The sequence below is a fragment of the Caloenas nicobarica genome, chromosome 3 (assembly GCF_036013445.1).
Source record: "Caloenas nicobarica isolate bCalNic1 chromosome 3, bCalNic1.hap1, whole genome shotgun sequence".
Lineage (NCBI taxonomy): Eukaryota > Metazoa > Chordata > Aves > Columbiformes > Columbidae > Caloenas > Caloenas nicobarica.
In genome coordinates, this window is record NC_088247.1 from 217364 (window position 1) to 236835 (window position 19472).

The 19472-nt window shown below is 46.7% G+C and overlaps 1 protein-coding gene across 3 annotated transcripts in view; it reads left to right on the forward strand.

Annotated features, from left to right (window-relative positions):
- Window positions 1–19171, forward strand: part of ZNF512 (zinc finger protein 512) — a 22473-nt gene extending 3302 nt beyond the window's left edge. The window contains exons 3-14 of one of the 3 annotated variants that reach the window (XM_065630552.1): window positions 856–1064; window positions 3058–3144; window positions 5530–5613; window positions 6873–6997; window positions 7377–7463; window positions 8698–8796; window positions 9750–9917; window positions 10518–10712; window positions 11384–11485; window positions 13002–13064; window positions 13605–13703; window positions 14141–19171. In XM_065630552.1, coding sequence (XP_065486624.1) covers window positions 856–1064; window positions 3058–3144; window positions 5530–5613; window positions 6873–6997; window positions 7377–7463; window positions 8698–8796; window positions 9750–9917; window positions 10518–10712; window positions 11384–11485; window positions 13002–13064; window positions 13605–13703; window positions 14141–14440 — 1618 coding nt within the window. In that variant the 3' untranslated portion in view covers window positions 14441–19171. Of the gene's footprint in view, window positions 1–855; window positions 1065–3054; window positions 3145–5529; window positions 5614–6872; window positions 6998–7376; window positions 7464–8697; window positions 8797–9749; window positions 9918–10517; window positions 10713–11383; window positions 11486–13001; window positions 13065–13604; window positions 13704–14140 lie in introns of all 3 variants that reach the window. The other 2 variants (XM_065630551.1, XM_065630553.1) reach the window with 2 other exon arrangements.
- The last annotated feature ends 301 nt before the right edge of the window (window positions 19172–19472 follow it).

The following is a 19472-nucleotide window of genomic DNA, read 5'->3' on the forward strand; positions in this document are numbered from 1 at the left end:
ATTTCTGGATTGATGTGTTAAAACACATGAGTTCCACAGCTTGGGGTGTGGGAGAGTAATTCTGGAATGGCCATCACAGTCATCATTCAAGTGATCTGCTTGTTTCAGTTTGTGAATTGTTGGAAGGTGTTCCTGTTCTCTGCTCTTTCACATAAATGCTGTTTGCCCCCCTGGTTTCCTTGACCCCTCATCACTTTGCTGTCCTGTGTGGTAGCGTCAATGTCCGGGCACTTCAGTGCTGGGAGAAATATTTGAGAATAGTGAAGCAAAGTTCCCTCTGATCTCTAGGAAGAAAAATCAGTCCTGCTGGAGTCTAAATTGGTCTTAATGCAGTGTGGTTTGTAGGATACACTGTAAAGCTGTCTTTGTTGCTGAAAGCTTTGCTGGTTAAAATCCTTACTAGCATTAAGTCTTCTGATTGTGTAGTGTCAGCTCTGGTTCTGGGAATACGAACTGAAGGAGATATTGCCCTTTGAGGAATGGAAAAGGTCTCTTTTGTAATAATGGGCTGCAGAAGAATTCTTACATTTCACATTGTTTGCTTAAGGAAAAATGCAGATTTTTAAAGTGAGGTTAATTTGTGCTACCTTCTTAAGTCGAAGGTTTGAGGTAGAATGAATATTTTTTTCAGTTCCTCTCAAGGAGCTTTCTAATGTTATTCTCTAAAAGATGTACTGAAAATACCATTTAGGATGTTTTATCTTGCCGGCATTTTTCAGTTCAGGAGGTTCAATGAACTGTGAGATGAATTTTTGGAGTACTTGGGAAGATGAAAGGGACGTTGTCTGTCAAGCTGCTGTGGTTGTGTGTATGTATGCACACATATACCCAGGATTTACAGTTGATGTTTTCCAGGTCTGAGCAAATTGAAGAAGTGGAAACTGCTGTCCCAGGACTGAACAGCAGCTGTGATGAGACAGTCAGCGACGGTTCTTCTGCCTCACTGAAGAGCCAGGTGAACGGGAACGCGGAGCCAAGGAGCAAGCGCACCATTCGCAGGCCCACGTACTGGTTGGAAATGAGTGGAGTAAAAAGCAGCGTTAACAAATCTTCAGAAGAAAAAGGTACTCGTCATTCCTGGCTCAGTGCAAAACTCTTTTTCTCTGTGGTCCTTTTTTGAGATATTAGATTACTTCTGATGGACATGCTGCCATCTGGCCACAAATTACGAGCTTGCTAATGCTGCTCATGTATTAAGAGAAATACACTTCCTCCACTGCAGAAACATAGGTAAAATTCTCTGTTCTGCAGTTCCTTTTGAGTGACTGGTCTATTAAAATTAATGATTCTGTGACTGAACTCAGTTTTATCTGTAGAAGAGATATGTATAAGGGTTCTGCTAATCATATCAGGAATATACTTTGAGAGCTTTAAAAATAGAACAAGCAACACTGAAGATGTAGAAAAGGGGAGAATTCAGCAGTATTCTAGATTAGACACGGCTTTTGTGGTTGGTAGATTATTCTTTTTTTAAGGCCATTTTTATTTATTTTGTTTTCTCCCTTCTGTCACGTATGATTTTCTGATTTGAAGTGGTTCGGGTCTTATGTTGTTGTAGGAACATTCAGATTTCCTGGCCTACGAGCTGTTTTCCAAACTTCTTGTGTGGCAGAGAGCCAAAACTTCACTCTTCTTTAATGCACTTTCTTCTTATCTCTAAGTCAGAATCTGATTCCATCTTGTTGTGGGGAGACCTGAATCTGGTAGCTTGATAGAAGCAAGGTTGCTGCAGCAAGGAAGCATATAGAAAAAGTGTATATAAATGCAGTATATAGGTGTGTGCTCACATATGTGCAACATGGATCTCTCCTGTGGCTGGACTGAACACTCAGTCTGCTCTGTCTCTGGCTTTGGGTCGCGGTCCCCTCGGTTGCTGGTACATGGAGTATGAGCCCCGCAGCCCGCAGAGCCATGCCGGTGGCTGGAGCGGGTCTCATGGACCTCACAGACCTCACAGGCCTCACAGACCTCACGGGCCTCACAGACCTCACGGGCCTCACAGACCTCACAAACCTCACAGACCTCACAAACCTCACGGGCCTCACAAACCTCACAGACCTCACAAACCTCACAGACCTCACAAACCTCACAGACCTCACAAACCTCACAGACCTCACAAACCTCACGGGCCTCACAAACCTCACGGGCCTCACAAACCTCACGGGCCTCACAAACCTCACAGGCCTCACAAACCTCACAGGCCTCACAAACCTCACAGGCCTCACAAACCTCACAGGCCTCACAGACCGGCTCACACAAAGACACTCCTCTCCTGGTCCCTCTGGTTTGGTGTCAGGTGTGACCAGACCCATATAGCAACCAACCACCTGTTCACAAGTGCCCCTTTTTAGCCTCTTAGACCTCTATTTTCCCACACTTGATCCTCCCCAAATCAGCTAATTCTCTCCCTTTCACTTCCTTTGATACCACTCCTAAATATCCCGGTCTTGTATAATCCTGAGTTGTTCTTCGTTAGTGTCCCGTGTATCACATAACTGTAGGCACTAACGCCTTGCTTATCGTCCCCACCCCTCTCCTACCTGCCCCTTCCAAACGATGTTCCAGAGCTCCCATTGACTCGTGCGGGTGGTTGTTCTGGGACAGACGTGCAAGGAACGTGTCTGTTTCTTTGAGTCTGTAATTTGTCTTCCCCTGCCTGCCGTTGTGCTTCTGTGCTTCTCTGCGTTCATGGAGATAAGCCTTCGATGGCCCTGGAAACAGTGAGGGGAGGCAGGATATTCTTTGGGCTTTCCCACGTGCCGTTGTTTCTCTGTGCTTCTTTCCGTGTGTGCAGATGAGCTCTTTATGAAATAACCTCGCACCTTCTGGCTCTCCACCTGGAGAGTGTTGTTTTCCCAGACCATGCTGTGGCACGGTATTTCTTCCATAACGTCTGTGCTGGAGGACTGCAGGCTGTGGAGTGCCTAAATGTCGTTGAGTCAAAAGCTTATTTTTAAAGTATTGAATACAAGGATAAGCTGAGGCAGCAGCAAACTCAAAGGTGTTATCCTGACTGAATAATGAGACTGAAGCATTTCTGTTCTTACTCATTAGCAGGAGAAGTACTGAAAGGCAAGAGGAAATCTGAGCAAGGGGAAGGTGAAGATCTTAAAGACTCTCCCAAGAAGAAGCAGAAGATTTTGGGTAAAACAAATAACTTGTAATTCCTAGTTAAAAGCCGTCAGATACTTCAGGCTTCCTCTCTGCCCAATTGCTATCCTCTGCTGTCTTCCAATTGTGTTTCTGATTCTGAGTGTTTTGCTACAGGAGACTGTTGACTAGTTTATGTGTTACAGCAGGAGATGGTTGTTCTAATTTCGGTCTCTTAAAAGTCTAACGATGGGAAGGAGGAAAGGAAGTCAGGGAAGTGTAGGCTAGTCTGCTTCATTTCAGCTCCCAAAAGATTCTGGACTAAATAATCAGACAAATTACTTCTAAACATCTGGAAATGAATGAGTAGATGATAACAGCGGCGTGGACTTGTTAAGGAGAAATCAAACACAACCAGTTTAATTTTCTTTTACCACAGAGGTGGAGGGGGGAAATGCTTGATATCATAGGTCTTTCATGCCTTCAAAGGATTGTTAATCAGTGGTTAGGTGCAAAAGGAAGTGTACAAGTGCTGACAGTAGGAGCAAGTGACACAGCAAAAGTAAACGTTTGCTGTCCAGTCTTGCAAGGGCAAGGTTAGCAAAGCCAAGGCCAACCTAGAGTTGAATCTTGGAAGGGATGTGAAAGGCAACAAGAGAGGATTCTACAGGTACATGAACAGTAAAGGGAAGACCAGGGAAAAAGTGAGAGCACTGCTGAGCAGGGGACTGGTGACAAGTGACATGGGAAAAGCTGAGGTGCTCGGTGCTCCCTGTGCCTCAGTCCTCATGAGCTAAAGGATCCTTGAGGAATCCCAGGCGCCCGAGACCTGAGGGAGAGTCTGGAGCAAGGAAGCCTTACACTGGGCGAGGGAGGACGGGCTTAGAGCACTTGAACTGGACATACCTCACTCCAGTGGGCCTGTCGGTTGTGCTCAGAGAGCTGGCTGGTGTCGTCTTGAGGCCACTCTTGATTATCTTTAAAAGGTCATGGAGATCGGGAGAGGTCTCTGAAGACTGGAAGAGAGCAAATATCGCTCCTGTCTTCAAGGACAGAGAGAGGGAAGATCTGGGGAACTACAGGCCAGTCAGCCTCACTGCAGTCCCTGGGGAGGTGATGGGGAGAATCCTCCTGGAAAGCGTTTCCAGACACCTGAAGGACAAGATGGTGATTTGGAGCAGTCAGCATGGATTCATGAAGGGCAAATCATGCTTGGCAAGAGGCAATGCGCTCAGATTAAAACGCACAAAATTCTGTCTAAAGACAAGAATACACTTTTTTTTACAGTGAGGGTGGTCAAACTCTGGCATAGGTTCCCCAAAGAGGTTGTGGAGTCTCCATCAGTGGAGACACTGAAAACTTGACCAGACACGTTCCTCAGCAACTTGCTATAGCTGACCCTGCTTGAACACACACCTTGGCCTAGGTGGTCTCAGGAGGTCCCACCCAACATTAATGTCTCTGTGATTTCTGTGAAAGAAAAAAATATAGAATGGTGGTTCACAATATGTCCTAGCTTCAATTCTAACTATTGTTTTTGTCACCAAGGACTAGGAAGTACGTGGATAGTGCAGAACCGAAAGAGATGGCAAATGTGTTGGAGAAAAGGCTAAAATTTAAAGTGGTCTTGATGTTAGAGAAACAGTTTAAAAAGTAGAATGGAATATAGTGTATAAAATTAAAGATACTGGACTAGATGATCTTTCGAGGTCCCTTCCAATCCCTAACATTCTGTAGTTAGGAAGAAATACTAGCACAGCTGAAACAGAAGGAACAACCTCCTAGGTGTCAGTTCTTTAGAAGAGCATTTGAGATTTATAATAGATCAAAAGCTGAATAGGGACAATCAGTGCCATACTTGTTTGTAAAAAGGCAGATGTTATACTGAGATGTCTGAGCAGGAGTGTTGACGTTCAGACACGTCAAGTAATTCTTTTGCTCTAACGCAGTCACACTTGAGTGCTGCTTCCAGCAATGGGCACTGCGGCTCAGGAATGTGTGGGGCAACTGGAGCGAACAGGGAGAAGAGGAAAAAATACATAACCCACGAGAAAATACTGAAACAATACGAGTTGTTCAGTCTAAAGAAAACAGGAATAAGTAGAGGAGTGAGGACTGTCCATTTGGTTGTCAATAAGTCATTGTCTTGGCTCAGCCATTTTGTGAACAGAGGATGTTTCAGTGTGAAGAGTTCCCATTACAAATATCTGGATGGGTCTAATGTCTGCAGCTATAAATAGCTATGGATTTTGAAAGGGAGTAGGGAACGTAATATTGAAATTTCTTAAAAAAAAAAAAAATGCCTTGAGCATTTCTGAATGAGTAGATTTGAGACAGCAGACTAAATAGCAGCCTCCAAGGAAAAAATCTCCACTTTTTTGTAATAAGGCTCTTGTAACAAGAATTAAGTCTTCTAGTCTCTTGTTTGTGTTATAACAGGAAAAAACCAACAAGCTGAAACACAACAAAACTCCAAAACAAAAGGCCGCTGTGCTCAGAAAGAACCGGAAACCTATGACACAGGTAAAAAGAAGCAGCAGTTGCTTAGAATTGTTTATAAAGCAGCTAAAAGAGAAATGTGATTGTAGGATTTGCATGTGAGCAGCGCTGTGTTTCTGGTGTTTCTGTGGCGTTGTTCACTGCTGTGCACAAGAGGTGTCTGCTCTCCCGCGTGCAGCGTGTCGGTGCTGCAGAGCAGGGCTGGAAGGGCTGCTGGCTGCCCAGCACTGCGGTTCCATGTGGGTTTGCCGCTGCATAACGGAACAGTGAAGGGGGAATCACTTCTGGAACTAGAGCAAGAACCTGTTAGAAGAGTTTCACTACAAAGCTCTTAAAAGTATTTATGCTTTTTTACTCAGCAGAATATGTCTGCAGGCAAAACTCTAACTGTTGCTGCCAAATCACTTCTGGTGACTTGGTAGCCAGCGACCCAAGTAGTCCGTCCTAGAAAAACAACATTAGCCTTGACTCGGCAAGTGAATGACTTGGTGTGTGTAGTTCACAGTGCTCATTAAATATCCCAGTTTTCTACCAAGTGCTGTTTGATTCGCAGACTTTTCCCTCAGCCACCTGGGCAGGGACAACCCCTGCCTGTTGTACTGGGCAAAGAGGAAAGCCTTTAGATCTGTTTATTGTAAGAGTTCAAGCAGATGGCTGCTAAGCCACTTTCTTCCCAGAACCCATCTCAGTAATTTGTAATCCTTGTGGGTTATGCCAAGCTTTTGCTTGGCATTTCAAAACAAGGCCATGAAATGGAAGCGATGCCACAGAAGGTCCTTCTCCCTGGCTGCTGAGTGACGTGGCTGGTGGTGCCGCTCGGGTCTGTTCTCCCCAGTGCCACAGGTGCTGGCTGACAGGTGGGCTTCTAAAGACTTGGGCAGCAGAACTGAGCTCTGCACTTTGTCTGAAGCTGTTCAGTCACACCTGTGACTACTTTTACTGTGAAAACCCTGTTGCCAAAAGAACAGTTTACTCTGCATGCTGAAGTAATTGTGTAATAAAAATGAAGGAAGGAAAAAATCTCTACTGAACAAGTGGAAGAACACTTCTGCCAAGGGGCTGGTAGGATTAAAGAGTTTTTAGAAAATGACCTCCCAAAAGCAGTGCTGTGTGTCCGTGTCACCAGACACATTAAGAGCTGAAAATGAGCTAAACCTGTTGAAGTGTGGCTGGACATGGGTTTGGTAGTGTGGCCTTTTTCCTTCTAGGATTCATTGTGCACGTTGAAGGAAAAAAAAAGATATTGTGTTTGCACTTCCATTCCAAACCTGTTGTTCTGACAGGCAGTACGGAAGAGCAATGGTCGTTGGAAATCCAGGACAAAGGCCGAGTTACGTGTCCAACATGCCGCGCCGTGGTGAGAAAGACTGTAGAAGGACTGAAGAAACACATGGTGAATTGCAGGCAGGTAAGAACGCAAGAAATGAGCAATGTTTTCTTTACTCCTCTTCAGCTCACTGACTGAAATGCCTGCACGCTGGTTTGTGTTGCATTTACAACCTGTTTCATCTCATGGTTATGTCTCTAAGAGTTCTTTTTACATCTGTAAGAGGCTGCACTCGGTGCTTCTTGCTTAGCGTTTTGCTGGAGGTTTGGGGCAGTGAACAAAGGAGTAGCTATTTCATTATTCCCTTAAATATTAGGCTCCATAAAATCTCTTCTGTTCTCAATGGGAAGTTACCACGCCCAGTTAAAATGTTCTGCTCTCCTGCTCCTTTCCCCCAAAGAGTTTCCCACTGCTTTGGTTAATTTACAGTTACACGCACCTTGTCTTTGCTTCTTTGTAGGAAATGTTCACGTGTCATCACTGTGGGAAGCAGCTCAAATCTTTAGGAGGGATGAAATACCATGTCATGGCAGACCATAACAATCAGGTAACACAACTGCTGTGCATCTAAAAATCCTACAGGCGAGACAGTCTTTGTTCTTTCCCTAGTGCACACAGTAAGAGAACATGTTTTGTTTGGTTTTTTTTTCAAATGTCATAGCTGTTCAAATCTACCTATTATTTTTCCTGTGAGATTTGACATTGGAAAAAAACAGTAGAATGTTAGCAGAGATGTTAGGCATGCTACATCATAGAAAGAGGGGATTCATTTCTGTTTAGGCTGGTTATATGTCACACACAAAAGGCATTCTCAATCAGAAAAAAAAATGATTGCTCATGAGGCCGTATTTTTCAGTCCTTTGCTAGAAAGTAAGAGTATTTCTACATCCAGAGCAGACCAGATTTGAGTTCTTTACAAGTCCAAAGTTAAAAAAGCAGAAGCAGCAGTTTAGTTCTTGTCCCTATTTACTGTGAAGATACTAATGCTACAGTCTGCTTTTCCTCCTTGCTATTGCTTTAAAGAAGGCAATGTCTCCTGTTGTAGCTGTAAAGAGTCAGAACTTTTGGAAAGGTCATTTGGAAGTTTGGGTAAGGTTTAGTTTGTTACTGTTATTTTTTACATAGTTCCCAGTACTGTGGTTTCTGAACCTACAGCTGTACTAGTAAATTAAATAGGCCCTGAGGAGTAGGTGTGTCACTCAGTACTACATTTTATTCGGTGTAGGTGTAATATCATTATAAGGTCATGTCGGAAATAGTATACAGTAACCATCAGAGAGAGAACAGAGAAGAACTGGAGCTGTGGTTTAGCACAGGTGCAATAACCATTGCAGGTGGTTGGTCTGCTTAGCTCTAGTGAGGCTCAGTGGAAACAGCAAGACCAGCAAATGTTGAAGATACATCACAGAGATGAGTAAGTGCTTTCCACAGGCAGAAGGGGAGGGAGGTAATTATGGAAATATGTATGTTATCCTTCCCAGCAACTATAGTTTGTGACCATTTCTTATCAAGGTTTTGTTTATAGATAGCTATCTAAATATTAAAACTCTCACATGCAAAGTGGGTTTCAGGCAGTTTACTGCTTTTAAAGATAATTCAGTTGTTCTGGGATATAGAGTGATCATTGTATTAGATACACTTCTGTAAAATCATAAGTTGCAGAGATTTAATTATTTTAGCAGCTTTCCATCAGTAGTGCGTTGAGTAGTGAATTTTCTATGAGAAGAACTGTAAATGCTGAGCATCCTGTGTTTTTCTTTCATCTTTCCGCTGTGCTTTAGCCAGTTGTGAAGGAGGGAGGCGAATTGGATGAGCAGCTTGAGCGAGACCGCCTTCGGAAGGTTTTGAAGCGTATGGGAAAACTAAAGTGCACGAGAGAGGTAAGCTACATTGTGCTCAGTATCCTGAATTAAACAGCAGCGGAGGCATGAATGTAAAAATTATGAGAGGTCTGCTGGGTGCGCTTTGGTGCTGGCCAAAGCTGGGTTAGTTTCGAGATCCTGGCTATGATTTTAAGACAGAGTATCACAGAATCACAGAAGGGTTTGGGATGGAAGGGACCATCCCAGCTCCCCCAGTGCCCCCCTGCCATGAGCAGGGACATCTGCACCAGCTCAGGTTGCTCAGAGCCCCGTCCAGCCTGGCCTGGGATGTCTCCAGGGATGGTTCATCCACCACCTCTCTGGCCAACCTGGGACAGACTCTCACCACCCTCAGCACAAACAATTTCTTCTCATGTCTGTCCTGAATCTCCCTCCTTTAGTTTAAAACCATCACCCCTTGTCCTATCACAACAGGCCCTGCTCAAAAGTCTGTCCCCATCTTTCTTGTGGGCCCCTTTTAAGTCCGGAAAGGCCACACTAAGGTCTCCCTGGAGCTTCTCTTCTCCAGCTCTTCTCCAACTCTCTCAGCCCGTCCTCCCAGCAGAGCTGTTCCAGCCTCGGGTCATTTCTGGGGCTCCTCTGGCCCCTCTCCAGCAGGTCCGTGTGTGTCCTGTGCTGGGGACCCCAGAGCTGGATGCAGTGCTCCTGCTGCTCACACTCCTTTTGGTGTAGTCCAGGACACAGGTGGTTTCTTCATTCTGTATGTCGAAATTTTCTGTTGCCCACTACCTACAAAGAAGTTCTAAGAAACAGTTTCTTCCAGTTGCAGGCAATTCTTTTTATTTTGTTTATCTGAATAGACTAACATTGAAGTTTACTACCTGATTGTCTCTGGTCTGGCAGGGAAGGTGATGGTACCTTGGTCAGCAGATGGTGGATTCTATGCACAGTGGTCTTCTGATCGCTTGCAGAGTGTTTTTCTTCCATGCATTTTCCTTCTGCATTGACAGGGCTGCACAGGCAGCTTCACCAGCATAATGGGATACCTGTATCACATTAAAAAATGTGGGAAGGCTGCTTCGGAGCTGGAGAAAATGGCCATGAAGTGCCACCACTGTGGAAAAGCATACAAGTCAAAGGCGGGACTTGTCTACCATCTCAGATCTAAGCACGGGCCGGTAAGTGCAAATTGCTGTGGTTGTCAGAGTAGTGTGGTGGGACTTCAGCCATTCAGACTGGAGACACATGTAGGCTCTTGTCTGCTACTTGGGTGGGTAATTAGGGATAGCAAATCTGCATTTTTCTGTCCCTCTGGAGTATTCTGTCCTTGACACTTTCATTCAAGCAGCAACTGTTGCTGTTCTGTGACTGGGATGAAGTTTTTAACAGTAAATCGCCATGGCAGCAGTGAACTTTCCCCAGCCTGACTTTGGCTCCATGGAAGGATGATGCTGACATGTGTAACTTGTGAGCTGCTTTTCTTTGCTCTTTGGAGACCCAATGTTGGAGCAGAACAGGCAGTACCACGCTTGTTGTCTGTGAGTGTTTTACAGTGAGTGATGTGGAACATCGCATGAAACCCTGTGTGACCCTCACTGCTGTGATCCCCCCAAGCAGACTCGGGGTCTGTCTCGATAGCGGGATCTGCTTCTGTCTGTGACAGGGAGCCAGAGCTGCAGCAGCAGTTTTGTGAGGGATTTTGCAGATTATCTGTTGGCAGTGTTTAGTGTCACTGAAACGGGAACCGGTGGAGGAGGTTCGCCTGGCCTTCATTGCAGGTCACTTACCTCCATGAGGAAAGGAGAACAGAGAGCCTGAAGGAAATAAAGCGGGAGCCAGGCAACACAGGCAGAGTTCAGAGGAGATCTGCAAAGGTGGCAGTCTACTATCTCCATGAGCTGGCTGGAGAAGAGCTGGCCAAAGAGTGGCCCAAGAGAAAAGTTCTGCAGGACTTGATTCCGGATGACCGCAAGGTACAAGGCCTTAAAAATACGATATGGGGTTTGAGTCTTTCTTCATATCAGAGGAGTCTTGCAGTGTTGCAAGTGTTCAGTGGCCCATGGAAAGCAGTACTGAAGAATTAATATCTTGTAGGAGAGATCAGGTTTTGTTCTCTCTGGTCTTAGGTTATGGTATTGATACAGTAGCAATTGCTGTGATAGGAGTGTTCTATCCAGTCAGGCTATAATGACTCTCAAGTCCCATTGCTGTAATTTTCAGTGGGCACAAAGGCAGTTATAGGCAGTATGTTGCTCATAAGTCCTAGGCTGCAGATCACTGCTGCCATGCAGTGATATTTCTTATTTTTTTCAGGCTTCAGAGTTTCTAGGAGCATCTTTTAGATTGTAAGGGAAACCCAAGGAAAAAGGATGATTTATGATTTTAAGAGGGTAAATACATTTAGAAGAATTCTTGTAATCAAAGTTATGGGACATTTTGGGTTCTGGTATTGTGGGGTTTTTCCAGATTCAGTTGTGTTTATAGAGAGTCAGTGAGACAGGAGAAGATTGGTTATAGAGAGTTTGGCTGTTAGAGTAGGAGAAGAAATAGCACTTCTGTCTCAGCCTGGAAGAGAAAGGGGCAAACTTGGCACTGCGTGTGGCTAACACTGCTTCCAGCTTTCAATTCCATCTCTTTATCTCAGCTGAAATACACTCGTCCTGGACTGCCCACATTTAGTCAAGATGTGCTATGCAAATGGAAAACAGAGATTAAAATGTACCGAAGAGTCCACTGCCCCAACCAGGTAACCCTTAAGTGTTTCTGAAGCCTCAAAGGGGACAGATGTCAGGGCTGTATGAGCCAACAGCTTTCCACAACCTTGAATCTACAGTTTGTCTCTCTGTGGAAGGCAGATTCTGCTCTGTCTCAGGACAGTTGGTGAGTGTAACCAAGCCTGTGTTTGGACTGTTGCCCTGGGGATGATCTCTCTGGGGATGTTTGTCCGCTCCAGAGCCAATAACTGGGTGTCAGACTGGTACAGCTCTCACATCCAGCTGCGACGTGGTCCCTTTGGAGGTTTGCACAGTGGAAAAATGAGAAGCCCCTGCCTGTCTGTCAGGTGTATTAAACCTAATTGTAGAAGGAGGGAGGAGCAGAGATGGAAATGTAAGAGTAGAGGGACTTTGTCTGGCACAGCACTTAGGTTTTCTTTTGAAAGCCGGAAAGGGGCTCCAGAAGACGAATGCACGGCGCTGGCAGCCTGGTCTGGGGATGCTTGTGCACTTGGTTTCTTGCAATCCCATGGAGCAGTCACCACTCAGATCCAGAGAGAAGAACTGGCACCGTTGATGGAAACTGTGGCAGATGTGACACACATGCTGCACACTACTGGATCGGCAAGAGTCCGTGGTGGCTTCTGCGTGGGTTTGGTGTAGAGACAATGCCATTCCCCTGCCCTACCCCACCCCAGCACTCGCTCCTCAGATTTCAGCTTGTTTGATTTCCAGGTATAAGAATTGCAACGTAATGTTGTATATGGAGCTGTCCTTAGAAAGCAGCTGTCCCATTTCACCGACCAGTGACCCAGAAGCGTGTCTTGCACCCACCTGCTGTTTCAGGGTCTGAGCTGTTGGCTGAGCATGATCTTGCACCCGAGGCTGCTTCTGAAGCTCCTCGTGGGGTGGGCCTGTCGAGCTGCCCTGCAGTGAGACCACTGGTGCTGGACGTGGTGGTTCTGCTCTGTGCCGCTGGATACACCAGCAGGCAGGAGAGATCCATGTGTCTTGTACTTGTGCCCGTGCTTTGTTTGAAATTAATCTCTAATGCACTTTAGGCAAGATGGGGATCAGACAGTAACCGAAGGTGAATTCCTTTCTAGTTTAAGCAAGAGAATGTCACCTAACAAGTCATGTGTGATGCCCTAAAACTGCTAGTTGAGCTAGTTAGTGTTCACCAGACTCCTACTTTGTTTAGTCATGAGGTTCTAACCAAGTATCAGCCACTCCAAAATTCATTCTCTGTGCTCAGGGCTTCACTGTCATTTTACTCAGGCTTTTGATAGAGAGTGAATGCAACTGTGACGGGAGTCTCTTTATTATGCCTAAATGTGCTCAGAAACTGGAAATATGTAACTTACTGAAAGCTTGGATTTCTTTTAATGGTCTTTTTACCAGAAGCTTTCTGGCTTTGTAGGAATGATGCCTCCCTCTACTTCTCTTATCCTTTTTGGAGTTATCGTCCAGAGAATCAGACTTTCTTGTGCAGGAATAAGTGATTTCTTACCAGAGTTTTGCTGACATGCACTTTTTGTACCGTTTCAGGGCTGTGAATCTGTCTATGGCAGTGTCTCAGGACTCAAGTCTCACCTCGGCACATGTACCTTGGTTGGTAGCCTTCCTGTACTCACTGTCTTTTATACCCATAGCCTCACTGTCCCTGCCCTCAGATCTCCTTGTTCAAACTGTTATTCTGCCATCTGCTAATCGGAGTTCCTCACAATTTGAGTACTTCCTGTGTGCTAATGGCGTTGCCATTGCAAACACTGCTTAAAGCAAGGAGGAAGCATCTTAATAGCAGTTACTTTAGTGAAACTGCAGTCCTACCTTGTAGATTCACAGCTACAAGAGCATTTTTTCCAGGTACAGTGCTGGAGACCTTGTAACATCTCACAGAGCAGTCTGGTGCATTGTGGGCAGAACTGGTCGGTAATGTCAGTGCTCCTGCAGCTGAAGCATCGTCTGCTATGAATAGTAGTTTCTACTTTTTACTGCTGGGTTATATCTGAGCAAGATTCATAGACTCATAGAATCATTTTGGTTGGAAGAGACTCTCAAGATCATCGAGTCCAACCATAAAATACAATACATAGGTGTATCAGGCTTTAGGCAGCAATTGGTGATGGCTTGTTTTTGTTCTTGTGCCAGGGAGACTTTGTGGCTGGTAAATACAAGTGTCTCCTGTGTGAGAAGGAGTTCATCTCGGAGAGTGGGGTCAAGTACCACATCAACTCTGTGCATGCCGAGGTAAGGCAGGCAGAAGGGAGCTCCAGCCCCAGGTGTGGGAGTGGGGAGGGTGGCTTCGGAAGGACATGCTGCATGCTTGCCCTGGTTTATCTTCTCCTTGCTTACCGTTGGGAACAGGGTCCTGGACCCAAGTGGCCTGTGATTTGCTTAAACGTAGCTGGGGAGCAAGTCTTGTGTCGTATTGCGTGTCTTGTCGCAAGGTGCTGCTGCTCAGTTCAGCTCTTCGGCATTTCCCGTGCCTTTAGCCAGGCAATTGCCAAATCAAATCTGAATCCTCTCAGAGTGACACCTGAAGAGGAATATCAAAGAACAGAGCTTTGTTAGGCGTCTGCTTTTCCAGATCTTGTGTCCCACAAGTCAGCTTTATTTTAAGCCCTTACAGGCTTTATATGGTATTTTCACCATCAATACCAACCTGTTGCCTCTAAACCCTCCAGGACTGGTTTGATGCGAACACAACTACCACCAAAAGCTTTGAGAAGCTAATGAAAATCCGCCAAAGAGAAGAGCAGAAGAAGCAACGGAAGAAACGTCCTTTGGCCCGGGGCAGAAAGAAGAGAACTGGGGCCCTGTCTGCCAAGAAGGTTCCCACTCCTGGAGTTGAAAAGATGAGCAGAAGTAAGAGAGGCCATCCACAACAGGTAGACAACGAGAGTGCGAGTGGTGAGGAGGGGGAGCCCCAAGCTGCACAGAGCGCCGAACTTCCAAAAGCCAGCCGCAAGCGAGGCCGCAAGTAAACCCCTACAAGAGAAGGAGTAATCCTAAAGGTTTTTAGTTAAAAGCCCCACCTCCATCAGGCTCATAACCCACAGCACCAAGATAAGCAACTGAATGTCTTTGGGACTGTGACTCCATTCTACCTGGTGACCTTGATTTTGAAACTGTTGCCTCTGGTCAGCAGTGAGAGGCTTTGAACCCAGGCTGGGTACAGGGGCTGCAGCTCCTGCTGCGGTTCCCTGGACGGTGGCACTAGCAGCGTACCCAGCGTCGTTCCTGCTCTGGTTACAGTCTCCATTTGCGTCACATTAGTTGCTTGTTTAGTGGTTCCCAGTACAGCAGCTGTCTGTTTCATCATCTTGCTCCGATGGGTGAGATCAGGGTCCTTTTTTAGCAGTTCTCCCTGTAAGGGACTGGCTAGCACAGTGTTTAGGTCTCTTCAAGGGGGAATCCTTTCTTGCACAGTGTGCCCACCAACCAAGCAGCGCTGTGCAGAACACAAAGGCTTTAGCTGCCCCGTAGCTGTCCTGTTCCAGGCTGTCGCGGAAGAGCTGGTGCCTCCCTGGTGTGTGCTCCTGGCTGCTGCGCACGGCGCTGTCTCTGCTGCCCACCCGGGGCTTCAGGCTCAGCACCAGACGGCAGCACGTGAGCTCTGGTCTGCTCGGAAGTGATGGGACATCACTGTCACCCTCGTCAGGAACCCAGCATTCTCCCAGCATCTCTCTTCTGTGGTACCGGGCACTGAACATATGTGGAAGGTCTTCCAGCCCAGTGAGAACCAAATAGTCTCCAGCCTCTTGGAGACTCACTGGCCTTTCAGAGACCCCCGGTAACTAATGGGTGCATGGGCCCTCTGAGGACCGCTTGTTTCAGACTCACCTGGGAAACAAACTTACTGCAAGACAGTGCATATTTACAACAGCTGTCTTGCTGATGCTGAAACCAGGTTTCATTGAACTGCCTTGCCAGTGTGCCCGTGCTCCCGTATTTTTTTTCTGCACTGTAGACGCCACCTCTGTTGTCTTATATCACCTATTTCTTTTCAATACTGCCTGCTTTGTGTGAGTGAGGTATATTAGCAGTGGCTTCCCTGTGTGGAAAAGGTTAAATGGAGAGGGTTTGTTATTTTAAGTCATGCGTTGGCATGAACTCTGTATCATAGGGAATATCTTCCTTTGCTCCATAAATTCAGCAGGTGTCATACAAGCTGGTAGGAAGCAGCAGCACAGGCAGTCCTACTTTGTCTTTCAGAGAATGGGTTCTCCAGAATTTCTGTTATCCGAAGACCCACTGTGCTAGGAAGTTGCAAAATTTGACCTTTTTCTTGCAGTTTTGCAGGCAAGAAAATAGGCAGCTGGCTCCATGTAACCTCCCCATGAATTTTCACTGTCTGCCAAAGCTGCTAGTGCAGAAATTCACAGGGAAGCTCTTGCAGTGCCTGGTGGACAGGCAGGTTTGTACATTTGTGTTGTTACCAGGATAATCATGTCAGCCCTGGCAGCGGGAAGGGCAGCGTGGCCAGGGGGTTCTCCAGAGCTGCCCCCCTGGGTAACAAGCATCACAGAGCCCAGCACAGCACCGTCTGTCCCGTGGGGATTAACGCTGTGGTGCCGGGACAGCCCCCAGTGCTGCGCTGAGATCCACGGGCAGGAGTTGCTCTGCCTGTTGGAACCAGCTGCCGCTGCAGTTGCTGCGCTGCACTGCAAGTGTAAATCTGTGGCTTTCTGTGCAGGGTGCACAAGGTTTGCAGTAAAGGGGCAAGATCAGAAGACAGCAAAATAAAATGTAACCAGTGCGAGAACATGGTTTGTTGTCTCTGTGGTGTGTAGGGTTCTTGGTACCATCCCTCCTTGCTCAGCTCACCCCATGTGTCACCCTGCATGCTCTGGTGCTGTTCAGTTGTCTGTCTGCTCCATTTGTCCTCAGTGCTCCAGTCTACACAGCTGTACTTTGACCACACATCTATTGCCTTCTAGACCAAGAGATGGACAACATGATAAACCCATTAATTAAAGAAGGTTTTTCTTAGTGGATTTCAGGCTAAGGTCCTGTTTACTGTCATTTATGAGTTACTAACCAGACCTGCTTTCTAGATATGGATACTTCATGACCATCTGGATTTTTACACACAACATGGCATGTGAAAAAAAAGTCATTGTCCGACAGTCCGTTCATGCTCCATCGGTGCTACAGCAGGTTGGTTGCTAGATTGGCTCAAGCTGGTAAGGTGGTGGCAGCCCTACCATGCCATGGTTTACTGTTCAAGCACCCATGAGTCTACTGTTCAATCCATTGTTGAGTTCAGTTAGCCTAACACTTCGCGAATCCAAGTCAAGATTCTACCCTATAGAATCATAGAACCATTTGAGTTGCAAGGAACCTTTAAAGACCATGTAGTCCACCCCCCCTTGCCACAGGCAGGGACATTTTCACTAGATCAGGTTGCTCAAAGCCCCATCCAACCTGACCATGAACACTTCCAATGATTCGGCATCCGCAGCTTCTCTGGGTAACCTGCTGCAGTGTCTCACCACCCCATCGTAAAGAATGGCTTCCTTACATAAAATCTAAATCTGCCCTCTTTCAGTTCAAAACCATTGTCCCTTGTCCTGTCACTGCACAGCTTGGTAAAGTCTGCCCTCATCTTTCTTATCAGCCCCTTTTAAGTACAGAAAGGCTCCAATAAGGTCTCCCTGGAGCCTCCTCCAGGCTGAACACCCCAACTTGCAGCCATTCTTCATAGCAGATGCGTTCCAGCCCCCTGATCATTTCCATGGCCTCCTCTGGACCTGCTCTAACAGGTCTGTGTCCTTGTTCCATGGGCTCCAGGGCTGGACACAGAGCTCCAGGCAGGGTCTTAGGAGAGCAGAGTACAGAGGTAGTGTTCCCTCAGCCTGCTGGTCATGCTGCTTTTGATGCTGCCCAGGATACTGTTGGCTTTCTGGGTTGCAACCGCACGTGGCCAGCTCACGACCAGTTTTTTGTCCACCAGTACCCCTCAGGTCCTTTGCAGGACTGCTCTCAATCCCTCCATCCCCAGCCTGGATTGATACCGGGGGTTGCCTCAACTTTGCACTTGGCCTTGTTGAACCTCATGAGGTTCAGACTGGCCCACTCCTGAAGCCAGTCAAGGTCCCTCTGGATGGCAGCCCTGCCCTCAAGCGAATCAACTGCACTATGCAGCTTGGTGTCATCTGCATAGCTGCACTAGGTCCTCCTGTCTGCATCATTGATGAAGAGATTAAATAGTACTGGTGCCAACATGGACCCCTGAGGGACACCACTTGTTACTGATCTCCACTTGGACATTGAGCTATTATGAGTTGACTGCAACTCTTAGGATGTGGCCATCCAGCTAATGCCTTATCCATTGAATAGTCCGTCCATCAAATCCATATATCTTCAATGTAGTGACCATGTTGTGTGAGGCTGTGTCAAAAGCCTCACAGAAATCAAGGTCGGTGACATCAGTAGCTCCTCCGTTACCCCCGACACAGTCGCTCCGTTGTGGAAGGCCACCAGGTGAGCCAGGTGTGAGCTGGCTTTGGCGCGGCTCTGTTGGCTGTCTCTGGTCACCTCCCTGTCGTCCACATGACTTGGCTCCCAAGAGGATCTGCTCCATGACCTTACTGGACACAGAGGTGAGGCTGACTGGGCAGTAGTTCCCAGGCTCCTTCTTTTTGCCCTTTCTAAAAATGAGTGTGAAGTTTCCTTTTTTCCCAGTCACTGGGTGACCAAGTGCCACGGCTTTTCAAATACGATGGAGAGTAGCTTAGTGATTACGTCTGTGAGTTCCCTCAGGACCCTGCACTGCATCTCTGCAGGTCCCATGAACTGTGTATGTTCAGGTTCCTCAGACAGTCCTGAACCTGATCGTCCCCTGCGATGGGTGGGACTTCATTCCAACAGCCCCTGCCTCGGTACTCGGGGACTCGAGAGATACGAAGAGCAACGGCCAGTGAAAACTGAGGGCGGACAAGCTGCTGAATACCTCAGCCTTCTCCACCTGAGCTGTGACCAGATCCTCTGTCTCATTTATCAGAGGGAAGTACAATTTCTTTTGTCTTTCTTTTCTGACTAATGTACCTGTAGAAGCCTTTATTATTCTTCACATCCCCTGGAAATTTAGCTCCAGCTGTGCCTTAGCTTTCCTGATCCCATCTCTAAACTCTTGGCCAGTATCCCTGAGTTCTTCCTAGGATGCGTTGCACAGCCTGTGCCTTTCCCTCTCGTGTTTCAGTTTGCCCAGGTCCTCACTCGGCCACGCTGCTCTCCTGCCTTCCTTTCCTGATTCCTTGCACATGGGAATTCATAGTTCTAAGAAAAATGTCTTTAAAGAGCTTGTGGAGGGATGGTTAGATAGTAGGGGTTATGTGAATTTAATACAGTTAGCAGAACAAGAGTTAGATAAGCAGCGAACCTAGCTCATGTGAGCCACAAGCAAGACACTGACTTGGCAAAATTATAAGGACCTTGACATTTAATGCGTAACAACCAAAAGCCTTGCGGTCAGCAGTCTGTTGAGAAAAAGCGATGTAGAAACGAAAAGAATGTGGATCTAAGGGTGGAGTTGGTAGTTAAATTGTAACTAATAATGAGCTTAAGTTTTGTAATATGCATAAGCCAATTACTGATTATACTGAATATCTGTTGCTAGACGAATTAGGTTAATGTAATCCCTAGATTTTAGCCAATCAGGTTATGACTAGTAGGCATAATTATTGGAACATGTATAAAAGTGAACTGCTCTGTAATAAAGTTGGAGCTTGCTGATACTTATATTAAGTGTTTGCGTCTTCCCTCGCTGCGGCGAACGCGACAAGAGCTGCCAGCTGTCATGCTCCCTTACTCCCGAGGGCCATTCCCCAGGGGGTCCCATACCCCAGTCACTCGTTCCCTTGCTGAGGCTGATGGTCTCGGCTGTGCTTTTTGCCTGGCACGTGTCCCTCGAGACCGTGAGTTCCACCAGGGCACGGCCACTGCAGCCCAGGCCACCGCCAGCCTTGGCCTCTCCGATAAGTTCTGTGTTGGTGAGCAACAGGTCCAGTATAG